The sequence below is a fragment of the Megalops cyprinoides genome, chromosome 22 (genome assembly GCF_013368585.1).
Source record: "Megalops cyprinoides isolate fMegCyp1 chromosome 22, fMegCyp1.pri, whole genome shotgun sequence".
Taxonomy (NCBI): Eukaryota; Metazoa; Chordata; class Actinopteri; order Elopiformes; family Megalopidae; genus Megalops; species Megalops cyprinoides.
In genome coordinates, this window is record NC_050604.1 from 16636748 (window position 1) to 16659814 (window position 23067).

The 23067-nt window shown below is 40.7% G+C and overlaps 1 protein-coding gene across 1 annotated transcript; it reads left to right on the forward strand.

Annotated features, from left to right (window-relative positions):
• Nucleotides 1-803: 803 nt before the first annotated feature.
• Nucleotides 804-20881, forward strand: gucy1b1 (guanylate cyclase 1 soluble subunit beta 1). The gene is made up of 13 exons (XM_036517012.1): nucleotides 804-965; nucleotides 1381-1454; nucleotides 3496-3596; nucleotides 3847-3965; nucleotides 4860-5057; nucleotides 7762-7992; nucleotides 8838-8954; nucleotides 9419-9552; nucleotides 9933-10130; nucleotides 14585-14822; nucleotides 16254-16394; nucleotides 19775-19929; nucleotides 20379-20881. Exons 1-13 carry the CDS (start codon nucleotides 963-965, stop codon nucleotides 20509-20511), a joined length of 1842 nt encoding a protein of 613 aa, XP_036372905.1. The 5' UTR covers nucleotides 804-962; the 3' UTR covers nucleotides 20512-20881.
• Nucleotides 20882-23067: the final 2186 nt, after the last annotated feature.

Consider the following 23067-nt stretch of genomic DNA (forward strand, 5'->3'; position numbering starts at 1 on the left):
AAGCATAACTGTATAACATTCCTTGATGAAACCATCTTATCCTAAGCATCACATAAACAGGTGTCTTCTTTCTAAAATCAGTTCAAATTCTGCCAAAAATAGCCTGTTGCATTATGAGGTATCTCTCTCTAATTTAAAATCTGCAATAGGATATGACATAATAAGTACAGCATGGAGCATACAGTCTAACAAAACAGGATTCCAGTGGGTGCTGTGACATTTGTTAGCCCTTCCCTCATCAGAGAGTGCACAATATTCTATTTCATAGCAGTTTTGCTGTTGGTTAGTGCATCAGTGATCACTACAGGCATCCCTGTGCTTTTTTCCTCTCCAAAGAGGATATCCATTTTTTCATAGTCAAATTTGGAAAAGATAAGCAGAACAGAGTGATTTGTGGGAAAACGTAGAGGGATAATTCTGCCTCAACCTCCCGTACCTCACAGGTGGAGCTGGTCTGACTTCATAAGCCAGACTCAGTAGCTCTATAGCTCAGCCAATAATGCTCATATCCTTGCTTTGGAAAGCATGTATTTATCAAAAACTTAAAACAGTCACAGTTTGCGTCAGGTACATACCTTTTCCTTACGGATCTCATTCTTATATACTTGAATTTTGACTTAGAGATTTATGCCAGTCTGAATTTTAATTAATTTTACGTTCTTGACATACATAATTTATTCCCATGTGCACAATAATACACATAAAAAGGTCGACATTAATCATACTGTTTACAACGTTATCTAGTGTTGCACGCTCCTCCTTGTTTCTCTCATTGGTTGCCGACCAAGTGCATTTATGCGTCCTTGAGCAGCCATTGTAGGGAAATGACGCCAATCACGGCAGAAATATTTGCAAGGCGAGTGGTACCCCTTGTAGCAGGGACGAGCTTTGGCGGTGTTTTTAGCATTTTGGCATCGTCTTGCAGCTAAAGGGAATCAAGGAGAATTATTCGTTTTTAAAACATGGTATGTAAGATCCTCGTATTGCATTTCGCAACGCAGCATCGTAGTTACTTAAGCTTGTATCTAATGCGCGGCAGTGTTCATTTTGCAGACGTACCCCGCAATGGTAACTTATCAGCGATACGCGTGATACGAACATACATCGTCTCTGTTAAGATATATTTCATCCTTATGTACAGTATTGTGTACAGTAAACCATTTAGTGAATATCATAAATATTAAGGTTGAGACTTGTCTGTGCTAGGATGCATTAGAAGATGTCTTTATGTGAACCGTAGCTTACCGACTGGATGCTATTTTCTCCTTGCTCCATCGTACCTCTTCCCTCTCACATCCACGCACAGCCATTAAAAATATTTCGTCCCCAAATGTGTTGTTTATCCTTATTTATCCTACATGTCTCTTATTAATTTTGCAGTATGGTTTTGTCAATCACGCCCTGGAACTTCTGGTACTCAGAAATTATGGCCCTGAAGTCTGGGAAGACATCAAGTGAGTTTCAAAACCCTGTTGAAAATGACGTGTCTCTAATGCAGCAAACAACAAACACATCATTGTCTGAATTTCTTTTTAAAGTGGTTGACCCGGTGTTTTATTTAGTCTGAAGTGAATGAGCTCAGAATAACATTGATACATGCAAAACGTAATGTACAGAATGTTGTCATTTTTCATGGTAATCAGTTGCTATCGGTAGTTTAACTGTTGGATTTATATGTAAAACGCTTTCACAAATATGAACATTATATTTCAGAGAACCCCCGTCACCCCCCCCCCCCAAAAAAGACCTTTATATACTTTCTTCTTTTCTTTTCTTTAAGAGTTTCTCTTCAAACATCTTAATATTCTTTTGGAATCACAAAATAGCATTTTTTTTTTCAGAAGAAGCACGTGAGACCCCTCCTCTTCAATTATCTGTTTCAGTGTGTGCAACCAGCTGCTCCTTCTTTTCCCACTCCGTGTATTGTAACATTGTAGTTCACTGCTAGTTTTAGGCAATGGCCAGCAGTAGGTGCAGCTGATGTCTGCTCAGAGATGTTAAAGACCACAGGAGGTCAAATGTCCCTCACTTCTCCCCTACCCTCCAAGTGTTACTAAAGCACAAGAGAATAGCACATACATAATGCTTAGTTCTTTTCAAGTCCTGTTTATACTTTTTTTTATTCTGTGCATGTGAACTATTTATATTTGTCCAAGTGGATTAATCTAGTTTGAAAATGAACAGTGGAAACTGAGAGGGTAGCTTCATCCTTCTCCTAAGGCATGCGGGAATGTTCAGTAGCTGTTTTTTTTTTTGTTTCTTGCAGTAATTCAGTGAAAAAAAATGCAAAGACTAGTGCTCTGTTTATGGAAGGCATGTAGAAATGAAAACATCCCAAATTCTTCTTTCCATGCTATAATAAAGCAGTCATGCTTCTAGTTGGCTTTGAATATGTATCATATTGGGAAATGAGGCAGGAGAGACAGGTGTGTCCTGGCAGTATATCTGAACTATATGCAAATGGAACAATAACCCAGGCCTCTGTGAGGCGTAGCCGAGTCAGGGCTAGTATAAACAAAATGTGCTATTGTGGATAGTTTCTGAGAGTACGTTGTTTCCACAAAATTCAAGAAGAGGCCCATTGTGTTTTAGAGTTGTTTAAACAAGGCCTTTTAGTAAGTGCACAAACGTTCAGTAAGAGCTGAGTTTATTTTACTTCTTTTACATCTTTTCACATCCCAGACTTGACTTTACCTAGCGCTTTTAAGAACACAGCCACAGCTCTCCTTATATAAACATGTTTTGAGTAGTCTGTGTGCCGTCACCTCAGAAGAACTACTGGAGCGTAAATGTTACTCTGGCTGATTAATGGCATTGTTACTCAGGCTCGTTTTAGTTTTGGTGTTCATGGCTCTTTAAGGGCTACGTGCCATTGAAAAATGAATACTACATGTTTACTTTTTCTGGATTCATTTACTCAGGTGCAATCCTCTGCCAGAGGAATGCTGTTGCTAGCCAGCCTAGAAAAATCAATATTGTATTTGTAGTTCAACCGTGTCATCGGGTCAGATAGATCAAAAGTTACATCTGCTGCAGCAATCTTCATTGGACAAATTAGGTTTATTCTACCACATTCTCTAGAGTTATGCTTTATCCAGTGCTGTCAGCACATTGTACTATTTTTGCATTGCATATGCTAATTATGATTCAATTTTGTATGTAGCTAACAAGACAAAAATGGAAAAAGTTATGTTAGTGTCCTAAGTTTGTTAGGTCAGGTGCATTGCAAAAATAATATACAGAAAATAATGTTACCCGCACGCTGTTTTTGAGGTCAAAGATAAATGGAGTCTTCATACTAGTGTTTTAATATCATTCTGCACTGCGTTATATTATTTTTGCCAGCACCTGCATTCATATTGAGAACTGAGTTGGATAGAAGATCAGGTGAATAGAAAAATGCACAATCTTTTCATTCACAACAACATGGGAAAACAGGCCACAGTGCCAGTGATGTTCGTAAGTGAGCTGGATTTTTTTCTTTGATGTTTTCAGGAGGGAAGCTCAGTTGGATGTGGAGGGCCAGTTTCTGGTCAGAATCATCTATGAAGACGCCAAAACATATGACCTTGTGGCCGCTGCCAGTAAAGTACTAAGTGAGTGGACATTTAAACTGAGTGAAGCTTTGTTTTTCTTTTGGTCAAAGCATTTGGGTATTTTCACCATACATATTTGTTGCACTGTAGCACTTAATACTCGTGTGACATAATATTGACAATCAATATGTGTAATTATACAAAGTTCAAAACAGTAATGTGGTGGTGGACTTTTTTATACAGTAGGGTGTTTGGTTATTTACTTATGATTAACCTTTCTTTATTTATTTGTTTTGGAATCCCTTAATAGAGATTGATGCTGGTGACATCCTGCAGATGTTTGGAAAGATGTTCTTTGAATTCTGCCAGGAATCTGGCTATGACACCATTCTGCGTGTGTTAGGATCCAATGTCCGAGAGTTCCTACAAGTATGTGGCTTTGTATTCATTGCTGTTTCTCTTCCAAGTTGAAATGAACATTATGTATTTTTCATCCCATGGGTGTAAACATTTATTAAACAATTCTTAATAAAACTACAAACAAAATGATGAAATATAAATATGGTATGCTACTACAATGGATGATTTGTACTTGTATAGGTCTGCTTCCCAAAACTTTCAAAAAGTATAACTGGAATTGTCCTGGTGACTGGCAATAAATTAGGTCAAATATTGATATTTCAAATTCTGTTTTTACTTTCTGGTAGTTTTGTTCATTTTTTTCCCAATTTATGTAACATTCTTCTAAACTCACCAAAGTCTTTTCAAATAGTTTCAGTCATACAGGAGAGTTGAAACGGGAGGAATGCAATTGTCTGACACATTTATTTTATGGGTGTTTTTCACACTACAAGTAAACTACAGTGAAGTAGGCTCCAATTGGTGGGGAGGTGCTACTTCTGAGCAACTCAGAGGGTGCCTTAGAGTGGTGAGATGAGGAGACCCTACCAGCTGCTCCCCCAGCAAAATGAAGCCAGTTTGTTCCTCTACTTTGGGCTACTATTCATTGTAGGCGTATGACACAGCCGGAATCAAATCCAGGCAGTAGGCTCATCCCACTCTGACAATCTTTTGAATCATACCAGAGAGCTGAAATGGGGGGAATGCAATTGGAAAGAAAATTGCCTTTCCAACTGGAATCCTGGAGCCCCATTCTGGAAGTTTTAAACCTAACAAAAGTTAGTATTAAATTTGGAAAAATCAGAAACACATTTTTCCCCATTGTCCTTAAAGGGCATGAATGTGTCACTGAATCCTGTTCAAGGCTAGAGGCCCTTGATATAGAGGACTCAAAAAGCTGTTTGCTCCATCTCCATCTTTTAGAACCTGGATGCTCTACACGACCACCTGGGCACCATTTACCCCGGCATGAGGGCTCCGTCCTTCAGGTGCACGGATGCGGAGAAGGGCAATAACCTCATCCTACACTACTACTCGGAGCGCGAGGGCCTGCAGGACATTGTGATTGGAATTATAAAAACCGTGGCCCAGCAGATCCATGGGACAGAAATAGAAATGAAGGTTGGTCTCTTATTTCCCTTGTTTATAGTTGTAATTGGATTTGTTTGCAGGTCTCTTGCACCCCCCTCCCCCTCCCCGCTACACCCTCGAGCGATGTTATTAAATGAATCTCCACTCGGGAGTCTTTTGAAGGGGCCAAGGGCCAGAGGCTGGGAATCTCATGGCTATTTATAGAGCTGCAGTCTCTGCACTATGGAATTTGAATTACACGGACAGGCTAGCTCTCACAATAATAAATTTTTATACCAAACAAAAAATGTTATTACACACTTTGGTGCATATAGCTTTAGAGCAAGGGTAAACTTTTTTTTATTGCTGTCAGCCGTTTATATTTATGTTAATCTCATGTGATTCTATGGCAGTGTCTTCATAGTCTTGTCATTCACATTGACTGTATCAATTACTCTGTTCAAAATAGTGACCTATTGGTACTTCTTAGTTTCATTTCCATGTTTTCTGTGGTGCTGGACTATGTGCATTTCATCTCATAACTAGTTACAGTATGAATAAATTCATCTCTCCAACTAGGAAATTCTTTTTCTGTTTTTAAATGAGAAAGATTATTTTTCTCTTGAAAGATTCCCAGTTTTCCACATCCACTGACAGTGTTGACATCTGTTGACAGACTTTAAAAGATAATAATACTAGTAAGTTTAAATCTAAAGTTTTACCTGGCAAAGATCTACAGTGTTCCAGCTGTTGCCTAACCACAATTATTAGATGGTTTGTGTAATTTTAACTGTTACGTTCAGGCGTTACATAATTGTAATTCTTTTATGTGTTGTTTTTGTAATGATTCACCATGTAGCAATAAAGAAAGAATGGTCACATCACACATAATCCCTGGCTCAGTGCTGGGGCCAAGGTTACATTCTTTGCGTTATTTCAGAGGCTACCTCTCCTGTGAAGCCTCGTCTTCTCCCTGAAAATGCGGTCTGTTTCTCTGAGTAAGCACGACGTGAAAGAGCAGGATTTGCTTTCCTTCCAAATGTGACACATGATTTATCCAAATGTTAGCCTGCGTTGCCATGGAGACTGTGTGAGGAGACTGCGGTTTGACGTCAGCGCTCGAAAGTGCCCCGCGCGCTCCCCCACTGGACAGCATCTCTGTGTTTCTCAGATCCGCTCCTTATCCTCACACAGCGGCTTTATACCTTTCAGTGGGGCTCTGTGTCATTTACCTAATGTAATCCATGTTAAGTTAGCACAGCACAACGTCAGAATGCAGGGGGGTCTATGAACAGAAACCAATGTGCTTTATAATGGTAAATGCTACAGTCATGGAAAGCTCATGATTTTGGAGACAGGATGTAAGTCAGTTCTGTGTTCAGAGAGAACAGCAAAGTCCTTAATCTTTTTTTAAGCTTTTCCATAGCCGTGATTAAGATAAGACGCATTGGGATAGTGAGTCAAAATAGTACATACTTGATATTTGGTGACTAGGAGAGAACAAATATTCAAAGCCTTTGAGTACACCTGGCATCTTGTACCCTCGTTGTTTCAGTGTAAGACTGTAGTATATCATTGCTTTTCTGTACGACCTGTATGTTCTGCAGAACACATGTCAGGGTGGATTTTGCATCTGGTGTCAGGCTCATCGTGCTTTGTTGGAGTGTTTGTCTGTAGACACTGTGTCAGCCTTTCAGAACAGAAATTTTAAGGCATCCAAAGGACAGACAGGGTTTAAAATGATCCGTCAAGATGGAATTGTATTCCCCACTATTTCTTTAAAATGGTAATTTAGAATTTTGAGACTTGATTGTTGTTTTGTAATATTAAGTGTATTTGAAAAATTAAAATTAGAATGTTGTTACTAAGAGGACAAGCAGGTAGTTTCAAAAAGCAACAATGCTATTTAATGAATGAAGGGTGAATAAAGGATTAAAAATTAACAAAAAATGTTTATGAGTGATAGCTGTGTAAAATGTCAAAGCTTGTCAAATAGATTTCCGGTATTGCCATTGCCACCGATGCAGTCCTTTCTGCCTGTGGGTTTTTGTTAAATAGTTATATGCTATCACAACGTCAAGTCCATTCAGTTTCCATAACCCCTACCTTTCTCATTGCCACTTTAAAAACATTTCTGCTGAAATGTAAGTTGTCAAGCTGTTTTTGCAACTTATTTCACATACTACTATACAAGTAATATAACACTTTTGTGCACTGTCTGTTCTGAACCTGACCCACTACAAAAAAGAATGGGCCATTCTCTTTTCACTCCAGTACATGGGTAGGCTACAGAGGAAACAAGGTGGATAGAGAAAGAAAAACACATAATAGGTCAATGGAGGCTTGAGTGTTACCAGAAGCCATGTAGGACAGACTTGGAGTTTGAGGCACATTAGATTTTCTTTTCGTTTTCTTGTCAGTTTGAATGACTGATGGCTGTTTTCCATCCAAGCTAGCATAATTTGGTAAATGATGGATAATTGTCTGCAAAAGGAAACAGTGTGTAAGTTCTATCCCTGCATTGTTGATCTAAACGTTCCATTGCTGGAGCTCCGTCGGTTCAGGTAATGGCAACAGTTCATGGTGTTCTTAGTGAGAGACAAAATCTGGCTTGTCTTATTTATTTCTTCTCTTACAAGTAAAGCACCTTGACCTTATAAAATGGTGATGGATGGTCCTATTGTTTGAGTAAGAAGGATTTCCTGTAAACCTCTGAGGATTCCTCATGCCTCCTCCGGTGGTCTGTCACTGCCAGGTCATCCAGCACAAGAGTGAGGAGTGCGATCACATCAAGTTTCTGATCGAAGAGAAGGACTCTGAGGAGGAGGCATTCTATGAGGACCTGGATGGCTTTGAGGAGAACGGGACTCAGGAGACCAGGATCAGCCCCTACACCTTCTGCAAGGCCTTCCCTTTCCACCTCATGTTTGACCGAGACCTGGTGCTCACGCAGTGTGGGAACGCCATCTTCCGCGTGCTGCCTCAGGTGTGTGTGTGTGTGTGTGTGTGTATGTGTATGTGTTTGTGCATCTGTGTGCCTGTGTGTTTGCTTGCATATGTGCATGTGTGCTTTTCTGTGTATGCACATTTGTGCGTGTATCTGTGTATTTGTATATGCACATTTGTGTGTGTATCTGTGTAATTGTGTATGCATATGTGTGTGCTCGTGTGTTTTATGTGCATTTGTGTGTATGTGTGCAAGTGTGTCCCTGTGTGACCTTCTTAAGTTATAGGGTGGTGTATCTGTTTGTTTAGGCTGCTTATCTGGCCTATCAGTAACTGTGTTATCATTGGATGTCATACTCAGCTTTCATCACACTAATTGTCAGTTGCAATTCCTGAAACCTACCCATAATGATGAGGAATTCAGGGAAGGAGGCCACCATCCATAGCAGAATATTAATGGGTATTCCATCCGCACTACTGATCCTATGGGTTTCTCTGCATGCAGGAGGAACTCCATATTCAGCTCCATATTCAGAATGTAGAATTATTCATGTTTAATGCTGCTAGTGTATTAACTGATAAATAAAGATTTAGTATTTAGGACGATAGGTATAACAGCAAAAGTACAGAAAGGAAATGGATGAAAATCCTTTAGCCTGGTGGCAATCTGGCACATACTGCTGTGTCTGAAAAAGCAATACTGAGAGCATATTCAAAGCTGGTCAGACTCACCTCCAATTCAACGCATAATTGGTCTGAAGTGATGGACAGCAGCACAAAGCCAACCTGTAATCTTAATGAACACAGTGAACAGTAGAAGTGATCTTGCAGGAGCGATACGAATGAATGACATCACTAATTGACCGTTGCTCCCCTATGTCTCAGCTCCAGCCTGGGGCCTGCAGTCTGCCGTCAGTGTTCTCTCTGGTTCGCCCCCACATCGACTTCAGCTTCCACGGGATCCTCTCTCACATCAACACGGTCTTCGTGCTGCGGAGCAAGGTATCAAAAGATAAAACGGGCAAAAAAAAACCTTAGAAAAAAAGTGAAGCATAGTAAAAACTTCCTATATCACTGTGTGTTTTTGGTACTGCGCCTGTTATCTCATTTTGATACTCGATACGGTTTCATCCCTTCCTTTTGTGATTCTACTACTGTCGATGTATCATTACTCATTTTCATGGTATGTAGATGTATTATTGCACATTTCCATGGTATTGTAAATATATTACTGTATGCTTCCATGGTACTATAGGTGTATTATTGCGCCTTTCCATGGTATTGTAGAGGTATAATTGCTCATTTCCATGGTATTGTAAATACATTATTGCACGCTTCCATGGTACTGTAGATGTGTTACTGCCCACTTTATGTTGCTGTGGGTGTACCCGTTGTCCGTTTCCGTGGTGCCGTAGCTCTGCTCCTCAGTCACGGCCCTCACACTGGCTCTCTGGCCTGTGTGGTAGGAAGGCCTGTTGAACGTGGAGACGTCTGAGAGCGAGGATGAGCTGACGGGGACTGAGATCAGCTGTTTGAGGCTGAAGGGTCAGATGATCTACCTGCCAGAGGCGGAGAATGTCCTCTTCCTGTGCTCTCCGAGGTAAGAGTGTGAGAGACGACAGAAGCCCTGTGTCACTTATAAATTCACATTCACCAGCCGTATGGTGGCCATTGCATGTAGGCAGACGTTTCTAGTGGTTGATTCAAAGGATGTGTTTTTCAGCAGAAGCTCACAAAATTGTGGCACACAGGCTTTCAGCTGATGTACCTTAGATGCCTTTTTTGAAGTATACCGCGCACAGCTAATTAGCTGTCCGTGCCCGAATTAGAGAAAATATTCTTTGTCCGTTTTCATTTTTCATTCTTTCTCACATCAGTGAGGCATTCACTCAAGCCATTCAGTAGCTCACGTCTCACCCGCGCGCGTGTGTGTGTGTGTGTGTGTGTGCGTATGTGTACACGCGTATGTATGTGCGTCAGCGTGATGAACCTGGACGACCTGACCCGGAGGGGGCTGTACCTGAGCGACATCCCGCTGCACGACGCCACGCGGGACCTGGTGCTGCTGGGAGAGCAATTCCGCGAGGAGTACAAGCTGACGCAGGAGCTGGAGATCCTCACCGACCGGCTGCAGCACACGCTTCGCGCCCTGGAGGACGAGAAGAAGAAGACCGACAGGTGCCCTGCCGAACCTGCACCCCACCCTCACGCGACCCCATCCCACCCTGTCCCCCCACCCCCCACTATCCCACTCCATCCCCCTCCATCCCCCTCCATCTCCCACCGTTCTGAAGGGGCTTTGCTGCAACTCATCTCTACAGCAGTCAAGTGTTACCAAGCCACTGCCACTAAAGCCACTAAGGCTGCTAAAAGAGCCGCTGCTTTTGAGCTATTTGTGCGTATGTGTGTGTCGCAGTGTACTTAAAGGTAAAGTGACTCTGAGTTTCAGACAGCAAACAAAAGGAGCTGCGTTGTTGCAGTGCAGCTGTATGTTGTTATATATTTGTGTTTTGTTACATTCCAGCATCTTAAATTGGCAAACCTTCCAAAAAAGACAAAATCTCAGCACACCACTTTCTCAAAAGCATTAAAAAGTAAAAAAAAAATCATTTAAAACCCTCCCCACATACACACACACGCACACACACACACACACACACACAGACACACACAGAATACTTGTGGTGATGAGCACAGTGCAGGTGTTCTGGCAGGAATGGAGAGACATGGAGCTCCTGCTCCCCCAGTCTCAGTTGTTCTCTGTATTTGCCCTTTTTGTACTGTATTTCAGTCCTCAAAAGCTGAGTTTGCACAAATAGGTCATGGAAAAGGGTAAGAGAACTGCAAGGGCGCTGCTTGTGGTTATACTGGAACTCCTTTGCAACCGTCAGCCTAATCTGTCCAAAGACGTGTCATCAAATGTCATTTTCAACGCGTGGTCTCCCCTCAGTTCTGTGAGTTGCTCTCCAGATGGCAATGGCACTTCCTTTGCACTTTCCATTACAGATGAACTCCGTGGGTCACGGACCCAGTCAAACAGTGCATTAGACACTGATGGAATGTAAGTTAAACTTCTCCTCAGGGATTTTCAGATGTGAGAGATAAGGTCACACAGTTCGCCGTTTAAGTGTGCATTGGCCAGGGGAAACATTTTCATTGTGCCCTGTTCTACATCAGAGCACCGCAGGGTGATCTTGGATTGTAATACTTGCAGTTTGTCTGTGGTTGAGAGAAGATGTTCCGCTCTGCCTTGAATTCCCGTGTTTAGTTCATCGACATGCTTAAAAATGTCCGCCAAGTAGGCCAGTTCTGAACACCATTCATCATTTGTGGTGAGCTCTGCGTATTCTTTGTATAGGTTTTTAATTCTTCCCTGAGTTTGTAACTTCAAAACATTCCCACAGGAAAACCACCTGACTTCAGTGTGTAATAACAAGCTCTAGTGCTCAGCTCCTGTTGCTTTGCATAAAATGGCATAAAGCCGCTCAGGGCCGCAGCAGCGTGGTCGCGGTGATGGTGATGGCTCAGGAGAAGATGGCGGGGTCTTTCTTTTTCGGAACTTGTCCATATTAGCTTAGGGGTGCCACTTTTCCTGCTGTTCTTGCTAAATTAGCTATCATTACAGACTGCATCACCAGTAAGAAGAGGAAAAAAAGCGTTAGTAGCCGCCTTGCCTCAGTGTGAGATGGCAACATTCTAAATGGTCTTTTGGACTTTTAACTAAGCAGTCTGGATGTTAATGACAGTCATTCTGGCATTTTGTGAGTGGGATTTATTAATTTAATTTTTATTAAAATTCATTTGAAAGATTATTTGTTTTTTTTTTTTCCTGTCACCCAGATAAGGCAGAAGTCTGGCAGCCATTTTGCATCAGAGTGAGTTCACTCTGATGTGCTTTGAATAAAAGAAATGGTTTTTTACTCTATTGGAATGGACTTCTGACATTGTTATTTGTATAAGTGCTAAGTCACTGGTATTTTGTTCTTGTTTTTTCTTCCTGTTCTTCTGCTTGCTTGCTAGTCAGCTTCAGGGCTTTCTTCTTTAATTTGTTTATTTGTAATTATTTTTTCTTTTTCACCTTGAGATGACATGCTTGCTTGCTTTTTCTAGGCAGGCTGTGTCAGCTGAGGACTATTGGAGCAGTGTAGGTTGAATGAAATTATTAAACAGCCACTTACTTTTGGCAGTCGATAGTTATCTGCAGATGCTTTCCTGATAATGTCACTGTTTAATTTTTCTAGTAAATGTCAGTCTGTTGACATTATAAGGCATGGTTTTATATTGATTTTGAACTGTAAATAGTCCATTTCTGCTAGAATGGGTGTTATAGTTGTGTATTAGCATGTTTCTGCTGTGTTGTTGGAAATCAGTTCACACCCGCACACCCACTCAGCCAATCAAAATCTATTATTTGTTGAAGCCATGGTATAAATTTGATCAGTACACTTGATTTAAAATCTTCATTTTCTATTGGTTGCACGGAGTATGTCTCTCATCCTACTTCTTAGGACTGAGGAAGCAGCTAGCCTAATGAGTAATGGAGGTGAGCATGATATTTATGCTAGGAAAAACTGAAATGGTCTTGGGTAATGTCTCTGGAACCATGTTAGGTTTCTTTGCTTTATATAATTTATAATGCTGGCTTGTTGCTTCTTAGAGCAGATTTTCTGAACATTCGTCTTCATTGTGTGCATCTATCTGCTGAAGAGAAGAGATAAGAAGCTTATCAATCGTATACAAAATAGAATATTGCATCTTCTCCATCTGTTTTATACTGTATTTGTCTGCTGTAGACATCACATTAAAACTATGCCTGAGTGCAGAAATAATGTAAAAATTTTGTCCTAATCAGGATGAGCTTAGGACAAATGGAAGTCCATGGAAATTAAACAAATGCAGTACTGCCTTAAATTTGTTACTGAAAGAAAATGGCAAACAGCTTAGCATTTTTATTGAACCAATGTGTCACAGTTAGACTTCGATATACACCAATACTTCTTTTTTTGTATGATAAAACAGCACATGCTAGATGGAAGATTCAAGCCTTTGTTTTTTCTTAAATTTTCTGGTAAGTGATGCAAAATTAAAGTACGACAAAAGTAATTCTGCTTGCCTTGTGTCCTGTCCTACTGATGCTGATGCATTATTTAGAACATTTTGCGTTTGGCATAAAGTCATACTCAAGACGGTTGCCGTGGCAACGGCACCTTCTGCATTTGCGGCTTGCAACCAAAAAGGCACAGTTGCACTGAGCCTATTTTATGTCACCTTTTGGATGGACCTCTGTGTCTGTGTCTGAATATATTAGCAGATAGTGTAGGGACGGCCTGTGTTGTGTAAGCCACAACAGCCTTCCAAATGTAATATTTAAAGTCGAGGAAAAGGCCAGTCAAATGAAGCTTGCACACTAGCCAATCAGAAAATGGAGAAAACAAAACAGGATTTTTTTTTTTTTGGCTTGCAGAAGATTTAGGACCTGATTTTGATACTGCAAAAAATGTGCTGCAGTTTGGATACATTGCCAGTGCAGTGTAGTGGTAGGGAGCAAGGCTTTTAACTCAAAGGTTGCTGGTTTGAGCTGGCCTCTACTGATATAACCTCAGGCAAGGTGCTCAACCTGAATTGCATCAGTAAATGGTGAGCTGTATAAATGAAATGGATGACATGCAAAAATTGTAAGCTATGTAAGTTGCTTTGAATAAGAGCGCCTGAAAAGAAAATTTAATGTAACATTTACTGTCATTTGACGTCAGGACTGCAGCCTGCTAAATTGACAACAGTAGTGAGATTTTCATCCTGATAGCGCTAGTGCTTTGCCCAGTGTAGGAGGGTGATGCGTGGTGGTCAGACAGTTTGTGCCATGGTTGAGAATATTTTGGGTGCAGTGGTATTTAGAATATTCTGGGCCCAAGAAATTGGGCATTTTTGCACTTGCGTTGTCACCACCTGAGATGTGGCAGTGAGCCCGGTGTAGTGTCTGCCCCGAAGATTTTATAGGGGGCGTTTGGTTTAAAATAACTCTACAGTACCAGAAATGTGGCAATAAAGTACCAGACATGTGGCAAAGGCATCTACTGATGAACACTAATATTTAATTCAATTTAACAACAATAATCACAGCATTGTCTGTTGGCTGTTTTCGAACTGAACTAAATGCAGGCAGTAACCAAATATGCTGTCTGCCCCCCCTCTGAACCTTTTCTCAGTCACTGCTGTACGTAATTGGGAGAATACTGTTGTGCTGTGGCACAAGGGGAAGCACAGTTTTAAAGGTGATGTGTCTTTGCTCTAATTGGGCAGTACACAGTCACACCTTCCTCACACCTCCCACTCATTAAAACAGCCCACTTGCTGCTGACCCTGCTGTCTGCGCCACTTGTACAATTGTGCTGCCCCACCAGTTTCGACCTGCTCTTGACTGTTACGTTTGCATTAATGAAGTGGGCAAATTGGGGGCCTTTATGTCACTGTAAAACCAGAGCAGAGGCGTGTAACACTTCCAGAATAATACATTTGTCCTGTCTGACAACAAAACGGTCGTGAGAGGAAACATGAGAGACCCTTTGAATAAAAACAACATGGCAACAAGATATTTTAGTGTGTGCGTGTGCGCCCCTTCTCTCTTTCCCCAGGTTGTTGTACTCTGTTCTGCCCCCGTCCGTCGCTAACGAGCTGCGGCATAAGCGGCCGGTCCCGGCGAAACGCTACGACAACGTGACCATCCTCTTCAGCGGGATCGTGGGCTTCAACGCTTTCTGCAGCAAGCACGCCTCCGCGGAGGGCGCCATCAAAATCGTGAATCTGCTGAACGACGTGTACACCAGGTTCGACATCCTGACCGACTCCCGCAGGAATCCTTATGTTTACAAGGTAAGAGGGGGAGAGGGGGCAATAGGCCACTCTCTCTCTCTGCATGTGCTTGTGCGATTTTATGATGCATTGCATTGCACCCCTACGTTTTAGCAGGTTGTTGCTCCAGAGGTGACTTGTTCTGTTTCACGTTTATAGGCTTTATTTCAGGTTGTTTATTCAGGGTAGTTAACAAGAGAGAACTTTACTCTGTTGGTATTTTATTGTAGTTATACAGCAAGATTTACATAGTGGGCTTTCAAACAGGAATGCGCTTTTAAGCAGTCAGGCATGCTTTACTAAATCCCATTAATTTCAACAAAGCGTCACCCGCAGAGGTAAAATTTATCTTACGTCTGCGATGAGTGGGTGGTCCACAGCTCCAGCTCTCCCTGAAAAGACTTGACTGTTTGTGCCGGATGGTGCAGAAGCTAGCAGCAATGGCACGACCCTAAGTGAACTGGAATTTGAAGTTAACTGTCACGAGAGACACAGGTTGCCAGGTGATTAAAGGAAATGATAGCTCTCTCAAGCTGTGCATGGATTAAAATACTTTTTTGGTCTTTCTTTCTTTGACGTAGCAGCCTGTCAGTTTTGATCAGCTCAATCAGTTTTAATCAATTCAAACAAAAAAAAGGTAGCTAATAGCATCACGTGCGTACTTACATGAGGAGACTTTATTACAATTGTAAAGGTCAGAAAGTATCCGTGAGGGCCTTACTGTATTTAAATGGATAATAGTAGGAGTTTTTTTTTTAATAACAGTGCTGTTACACTCAGATGGTTAATATCCAGCCTGGAACAAAAGTGTGCAAACACTGCTTTCCATCCAGTATCAGGGTTGTAGCTTTGCAGGCTCAGCAGCTTTCGAGAGTAAGCACTGAGTGGCCTTGAAGGCACTGTGGCTCTCCAGGACGACGGCTAAAAGGCGCTGCCTTAATCGTGCCAGCATTTTCAAACTAGATAAGGCAGAGGTAATATATCATTCCTATTCCAGTAGACCTTTGGAAATTCCAGCGAAGGGATTTTTTTTTTTTCTCTACTCATGCATCTGGAAAATTCTTTTTAGAACTTAATAATTTATCAGGGATTTTAGAGGCTGTTTATCAGCTAGCTTCAGAATTCTCCACAGAGGTCCAGGGGCCACATTTTTTCATCTCTGGCAAGAATTAGACTGACCTTGCAGCAAGGTCATCTCCTATTTAAAGGAGATTTTTACACGGCTATAGCTATTGAAGAAAATTAACGTCACATTTCTTTTCCCTTCCAAGATAAACACAGTAAAGGTGTCCAGTGAAATAATATAAAACGATCATTTTTCTTCACACCAAACTCTCTCGCAGACCAGTCAGTTGAATTCACAGCACCGGTTATTGGTCACTGCAGCCCAGCCTTTCCTAGACTCAGATTTCAATCCAGGTAGTACGATAACCCGTCCTCTCCTTCTAACAGGTGGAGACAGTTGGAGACAAGTACATGACTGTCAGTGGCCTCCCAGAGCCCTGCACCCACCACGCCCAGTCCATTTGCCACCTGGCTCTGGACATGATGGAGATAGCTGGTCAGGTGAAGGTGGACGAGGAGCCGGTACAGGTGAGCAAGTGATGATCTCATTTACTCGGATTTTAGAACGGTTTAGAAAATTCTGTATGTTGACAGCACAGTGGTTCCCTTCACTTGAGCTTAGACTATAGAGAAATGGATTAATGCAAGCATAGAGGATTTTCTGCGTGACAGCTGTTTAAAAGCAGCATGGGTTTCACTTTCTGTGCACGTTTTAACTTAACTGTGTGGGCCCATAGCTATATGCATGGTGCATGTGCACACTTGTGGAAAAAAACACACTATAAATATGACGAGTGAAGCAGCTCTCAGGCTGGCAGACAAAAACGCATTGATCTCTCTTGGTCTTGTTGTCAACTCACAGTAAAAGCATATTGACCTAGATACTGTGCTGTACTCATGTGGTATCGTGGCTACACTAAATTCAGCCTTAAAATAGGAGTCCAGATCAAAAGTGCCCTACTACAAACTGTATCAGTTAAAAATCGGTGTTGGCCCAGTCGTTAATATGCCCAGTAAGGATGATATCATTCTCTTAGTGTTCACATTTTTCTTGTGTTCATCAGCTGGAACAGAGAAAATGGTCAATGTGACCATTTTTGCACTGAGCTTTGAATGGGTGTGTGTGAGTATGGAATACAGATTTATCTAACTGAGTAGTCAGTTGTCAGCAGTTGTAAGGTGTAAGCTGTGTTGCAAGCTACCTGTTACAACAGGTGAATAAAAAACCATATGTGTTTTCCAAAGAAAAGTATTTCTAACTAGGGCTGGGCGATATGGAAAAAAAAATCATATCTCAGTATTTTTGTTTTTTATTTTGTATTTATGTTTTAAAGCAGGAGTTAGGCTATAGTGGGTGATAGCAAAAGCACATACGAGAATTTTATACGTAATTTTATTCACGGTGTTGTTGTACAACATACCAATGTGCACAACATAATTTAATTGGCTTAATCAAATCATTGTATTCAGAACATGAACAGCAAAAAACGGTAGGTAATTAAATTGGTGGAGAGCATACACAACTCAATGTCTATGCCATTTCATCACAATTGACTGGTTTCCTTCACAAGCTAGCTGAATCGCTTGTTACAATAGGTAGCTAGCTTGCCAGCCAGCTACGTCACCACACCACAAATACACTTGCTACTAACAGGATAGCCAAACTGCTTGCTGTTTTCACGACCACGCCCCTGGAGCGAAAAGTCGTAGGGCGAAATTCTCGAGGTGTTTCGCTGTGTGGAAGCCTAGCGTGAGAGAGGGGAGATGCAAACACTGGCACGGCTTTACGGAATAAACAGGTTATGTAGTGCAACATCAAACTATATCGATATACACTGTATTATCTCATCCTATATCTCGTTTTAAAATATATCGACATACCTTAAAAAGTCGATATACCGCCCAGCCCTATTTCTAACACATATACAAATGTGCTTGGCATATTGAGAGACATACAAAACGGTAGGAAAAAATATAATTGCTAGTGAAAATGTTTCTTCTGTTGAAACACACTTAACACACATCTGACATCTGATTTTACAGTGTTTGTAAGTGTTTCTGTAGATCTAGTTTACAGTGCATTGTTGCCTTGTTGCATTAGAGGGCAGTCTTAATGACATTTGCTGTACAGACCTAATACAATATTTCTGGCAGTTCACAATGGAGCGCTCCCAAAATAACCACAATACAATTTTAGTCTGACATTTTATAAAGAAAGAGAAACTGAAAGTTTAAAAGGAAATGATTATGTTAAAAGTGACTGGTGTGGCATTTTAGCTGCAGAGCTCTCTACACCAGGCCAGTGACGCAATCAAAGCTCCTACTAGATTAGATAGAAACAATCTGCATGAATCTAAAAACACTAAATAAAAATCTAAAAACAAGCTGAAAGTTTTTACTACTGTGAAATATTAGGTTCGTCTTCATCTCTTTGCTGGGAACAGTACTCTATTAATATATAAATCTGTCAATTAATGGATGATAGTAACTAATATGTTATTAATCGTAGTAGTTTTCCAAAGATTTTGCTTGCTGTAGCCAGTCGTTTCCATGTAATCCAGACAAATTCAAAACCAAGTAAACATTAATGACGTAATATGAGCAGCTTTCTACAAAGTCTGTATGACTTAGTTTAAAAAGCATAAGCCTCCGAACATTCATTAGATTTGAACATATTATAAGGCGCTTCCACGTCACATTTTTTCCATTCTAGGGGTCTAATTAATCAAGCCAATTCAATACACATCAGTACAGTAGTGGTAAATTAAAAACTGCATAGATGCCCCCGCTCAACCCAAAATAGACGTGAAACCCTAATTTGCGAGAATAAGCTGTTGTGGAGTTGATCTTGAACAGCGTGCTTTTGTTTAAACCGAGGGACGGAGTTTGTTATTGTGCCAGTGACTGCTGGAGATGGAGCGCTGGAAAAACCGGGTCTGCATACCAAAGGCGTGTTTATCAGGCAGATGGCACAGCCAGCACAGTTTGGCAGCAGGAGCTACTTCAAATCATCTTACTGTCCGGCGTTTAAAAATACCACCTCCATTAGCTCTGTACCGAACACGTAGTGCCTTGCTCCCTCTGCCTCTTTATTCTACGCTTTTTTTTTTAACAAACTCTATTTTGTGGTTCAGGAAAACACCAGAAAAGAAACGCATTTCTAAGAAAAACATTTCAGTCAGGCAGGGACTGAATGACACACTTGGATGGTGAATAGGCGAGATGGATGAGCACATTACAGAGGCTTCAGCTCCATTGATTGAGTGGAGTAATTGACATTAATAACATTATATAAGATAATTAACATTGTATTTTAAAGCTTTGCCACTCCTCTGCTGTTCTGCCTCTCTCATCGTGTCATGCGGGGGTCTTATTATCATGGCTTTAAAGAGCACAGTCTCGATAATTACCATTGGCAGCAGTGGACATGACGATCCGTTGCAGGAGAGCGTAACCCAGTTCTATCAAAGTAGACGGATCGTTTTAACCCAGCGAGCACAGAGCGAGCCGAGTCGTTGCAGGGTGGCCAGGAGATTGCTGGAGGGGACTGACATCACAGTGCATCCTGCACTCAACAAAACAAACCCAGACTATAACCGGAATGTTCTAGAAATCACATTGAACTTTGCAGAAGCCACTCACTAGCACGGGACTGTGCTGAAACAAGAGGGAGATATTTAAAATGTGACATTATTTAATGTCATTGCATAGCGTTTATTCTTTATGTTCTCTTCTTTTTATTGTTTACCTATCATACGGTATGTCCATAGGACAAATTAGATAGCGTCATGGCATACATTTACAGTTTGTCTCCTGTGTTGTACTTTCAGAAAGCTGTCACAGATGCAGTATGGTATTTTCAGAACAACTCCCATCAGTATCCATTTTATCAAATCAATCTTTTCTAGATAACCATTGGGATCCACACAGGAGAGGTGGTGACGGGGGTCATAGGTCAGAGGATGCCTCGTTACTGCCTGTTTGGAAACACGGTCAACCTGACAAGTCGGACGGAAACTACAGGAGAAAAGGGAAAGATAAACGTCTCAGAGTATACCTACAGGTGAAGGAATATATCTGTCAGTTATATTTTGTGTGCTTGATTTTAGATCCTGGTTACTGATGATGGATTTTGTGTATTTTCTGATTTCGTTTTGTGCAAATCTTATTTTTGCGTATTTAGTAAAACAATATTTTTTGTAATAAACTGTGGTGAATGCAGGATGTAGAACTAAGAGATAAACAACAAATGTTCGATTCTGGCATTATTTGAAATTCATATGCTCCGTGTGTTAGAATTGATTGAATAAAACAAAAAATATTTATTAGCAACAAAATGTTACCACATTAGTCTGCTTGCAGTTGTTATCTAGCATGCACTGGGATTATTGGGAGATTTACTCAACCAGAATTACGCGCCAGGGTCCAGGTAATAATGGCTGCAGTAGTGGTTGCAGCAGGAATGTTGTGGATAAGGTGTCACCAAATGACTTGCCCTGCCTTGTTCTCCAGGTGTTTGCAGTCAGCTGAGAATGCGGACCCTCAGTTCCACCTGGAATATCGAGGACCTGTCGCCATGAAGGGCAAAAAAGAGCCAATGAAGGTGTGGTTTCTTTCAAGGAAAACCTCTGAAAGTGACGTGTGACTGGGAGCACCGCACCAGAGCATAAACTGAACTGTGAATGTTATTTGAAATTCACACTCATTCAAGGTCACTCCAGAACTTACCGGTAGCATTTGCTTTATGGTAAATATGCAATGAGACACATACTATTAGTAAATGATTGATATTGAAATGAAAAGTATCTCTTTAATGGGTCAGAGACCACCTTTCAGATTTCTTTACAGTACAAGAGCTATGTGTGTTTGAATTAGTCACCTAAAACACATAAGAAAATGTGTTACATGTATGGCAGCGTAATCACAGTGTTAAATAGACAGTTGTATGTCTTGTCCCTTGTTGTGTATAAATCCATATTTATGAAACATAAGTTTTCACCTGAAAAAACGTTTACACACACTTTGCATTTTTTATGTAGCACTCTATGTCTACCTGTAAACTATGAATATGGGGTTAATAATAATTTTGATTAATGTCTTATTAGAATGAAAGAATAGTATTATAATGAAGCATAATAACTGCAATTTATGAAATTCCTAACTCATTCAAAGCTACCCTTTGTATTTTCTGTTTCTGTATTGTGTTTGAAATGTTGATATTTTTTTTGGTAAAATGTAAGCACACGCTGATCACCTTAATAGAGCCGTACCTACAATTACTAAAGTTTTCACATATATAATTATGAGATAATAATGTTGTCACCATATTTGTGCTGCTGTTAATTCACCTGTGCGGGTTAAATAGTGAACACAGTCAATGCTGTTCTTAAGTGAGGTGCACCAACTGTTAGATCTGGGTCCACTGATAATTGAAAAAAATATATACATAATTTATATATAAAGTAATTTATATCCATATATATAAGAAATATAATTTCATCATTAGTGCTGTTGTGAATAAGATAATGAGAAGTAGTACTTTACAGACACATCAGAAAAACGGAGCCAGTAAAAAAGTGTCTCTGCGGACACTTTGTAGTCCGGCAGTGTAAGTGATCATTAGTGTCACTGTTCGTTTTAACGTGTGCCCCAGATGTAAATGTGCCAAGTGCCTCACAGAATACCATGTAGTTTTGTACGTCGAGGGAGCAGATAACTTTTCCTCACAAATAAAGTCTAACACATAGAAGACTGTGGTTGTTGCTTTGAAGCCGAACTGTTTAAAGCCCAATGCAGTCGATGTGCTTGTTAAGTGGCGATTTTTCTTGTGAAGTGTAGAGTAAGTCAAGATCCCCGTGAATGCATCTTCAACACAAAAAAATTACCCTCAACCCTCTGTAATTCTAGAAGCAATCCAACTGGAGACATCCTCAGAGATAAACATCTGCTTTCATTTAAATCCCTCAGTAACCTTGAAAGCGTATGAACAGAGCAGGTATCAGTTGAAGAGACAAAATGCCTTGGTGTGCATAGGGTTACAGGGGGCTGTACAGAGGTGAAGTCAAAGAATTGTGCAACGTTTGACTTTTGGGCCTCCCATCAGCAGCCTCCCATCAGCAGTGTTGCACGAGGTCATTCAACCTTTGCCTTTGTGCTTACCCTTGAAATCTCTCACGACTCTCTTTCATCAGTGTGTGTATGTACATGCATGTGTGCGTGGTGAGGATACATGCCTGACTGAAGAAGAATAATCGTGTTCTGCTGTAATGGTGCGCGGAGATGGAAGCGGAGGAGAGAGCACTTCTGCACGATAACAAGAGGCAATCACTGACGAGTTCAGACATCTGGCCGAGCCTGGGACCAAGCTTTGATGGAGTGTGGCTGACTTTAAAACTTCTGAAATCGCTTTGCTATTTTTACCCTCCCTCCGCATTGGCCGCGCTCCTTAGCACTCACTCATAAGATAATCAAACTTTCTATTTTTGTTTGATTTATTTACAAGTGTAATATTTTACAGGCACACATCGGCTCACGACGTACATAAACACGGCGTGGACAAGGATCCAACTTTGATAAAGTTCGATTTTTTCGGCAAACCAAATGACTCATTACCTACACACACTGCCCAAGATTGACTGTGATTACATTGAAAATAAATGTTAGGACACGGCAGCATGATTAAACCACATTGGTAGATTATCATGCCATAATATTCAGTCTGGCTGTCTTAAGAACTACAAAAAATTAATTGTAGCTTAGATCAGATAGCCTGATTGTGTTTAGTGTGGCAATGCAATGCATTAAACAACTGGCAGTTTTCTCCATAATTACCTTTGATTTTCCAAACGCGACATAGCCAGAATGTTTCACATTCTGGCACATCCTTTAGCTGTGAGTTTTTACTTCAGATTTGCTCTACTACAGTCACAGGAATATAATTTGAAGCGAAAGGTCCATATACAGGAAAATTACAAGGACTTTTAAAGGATTTTCATAGAGGACTTTTATGTTTTAAAGCAATGGAAAGTTAATGTTGGTTAAATTGACCGTGATCTTACTGTAGGATATATTGTATTTAGCGATTTAGAGCAGGTGTATAAAGGGCTTTTAGAAACTATTGTAACCCCACTCATTTTAACGTCTGTTAGCTTTGCCATCATTATAATGTTATAAGCTTTGCTGTTAGTTTTGCTGGGTGTCT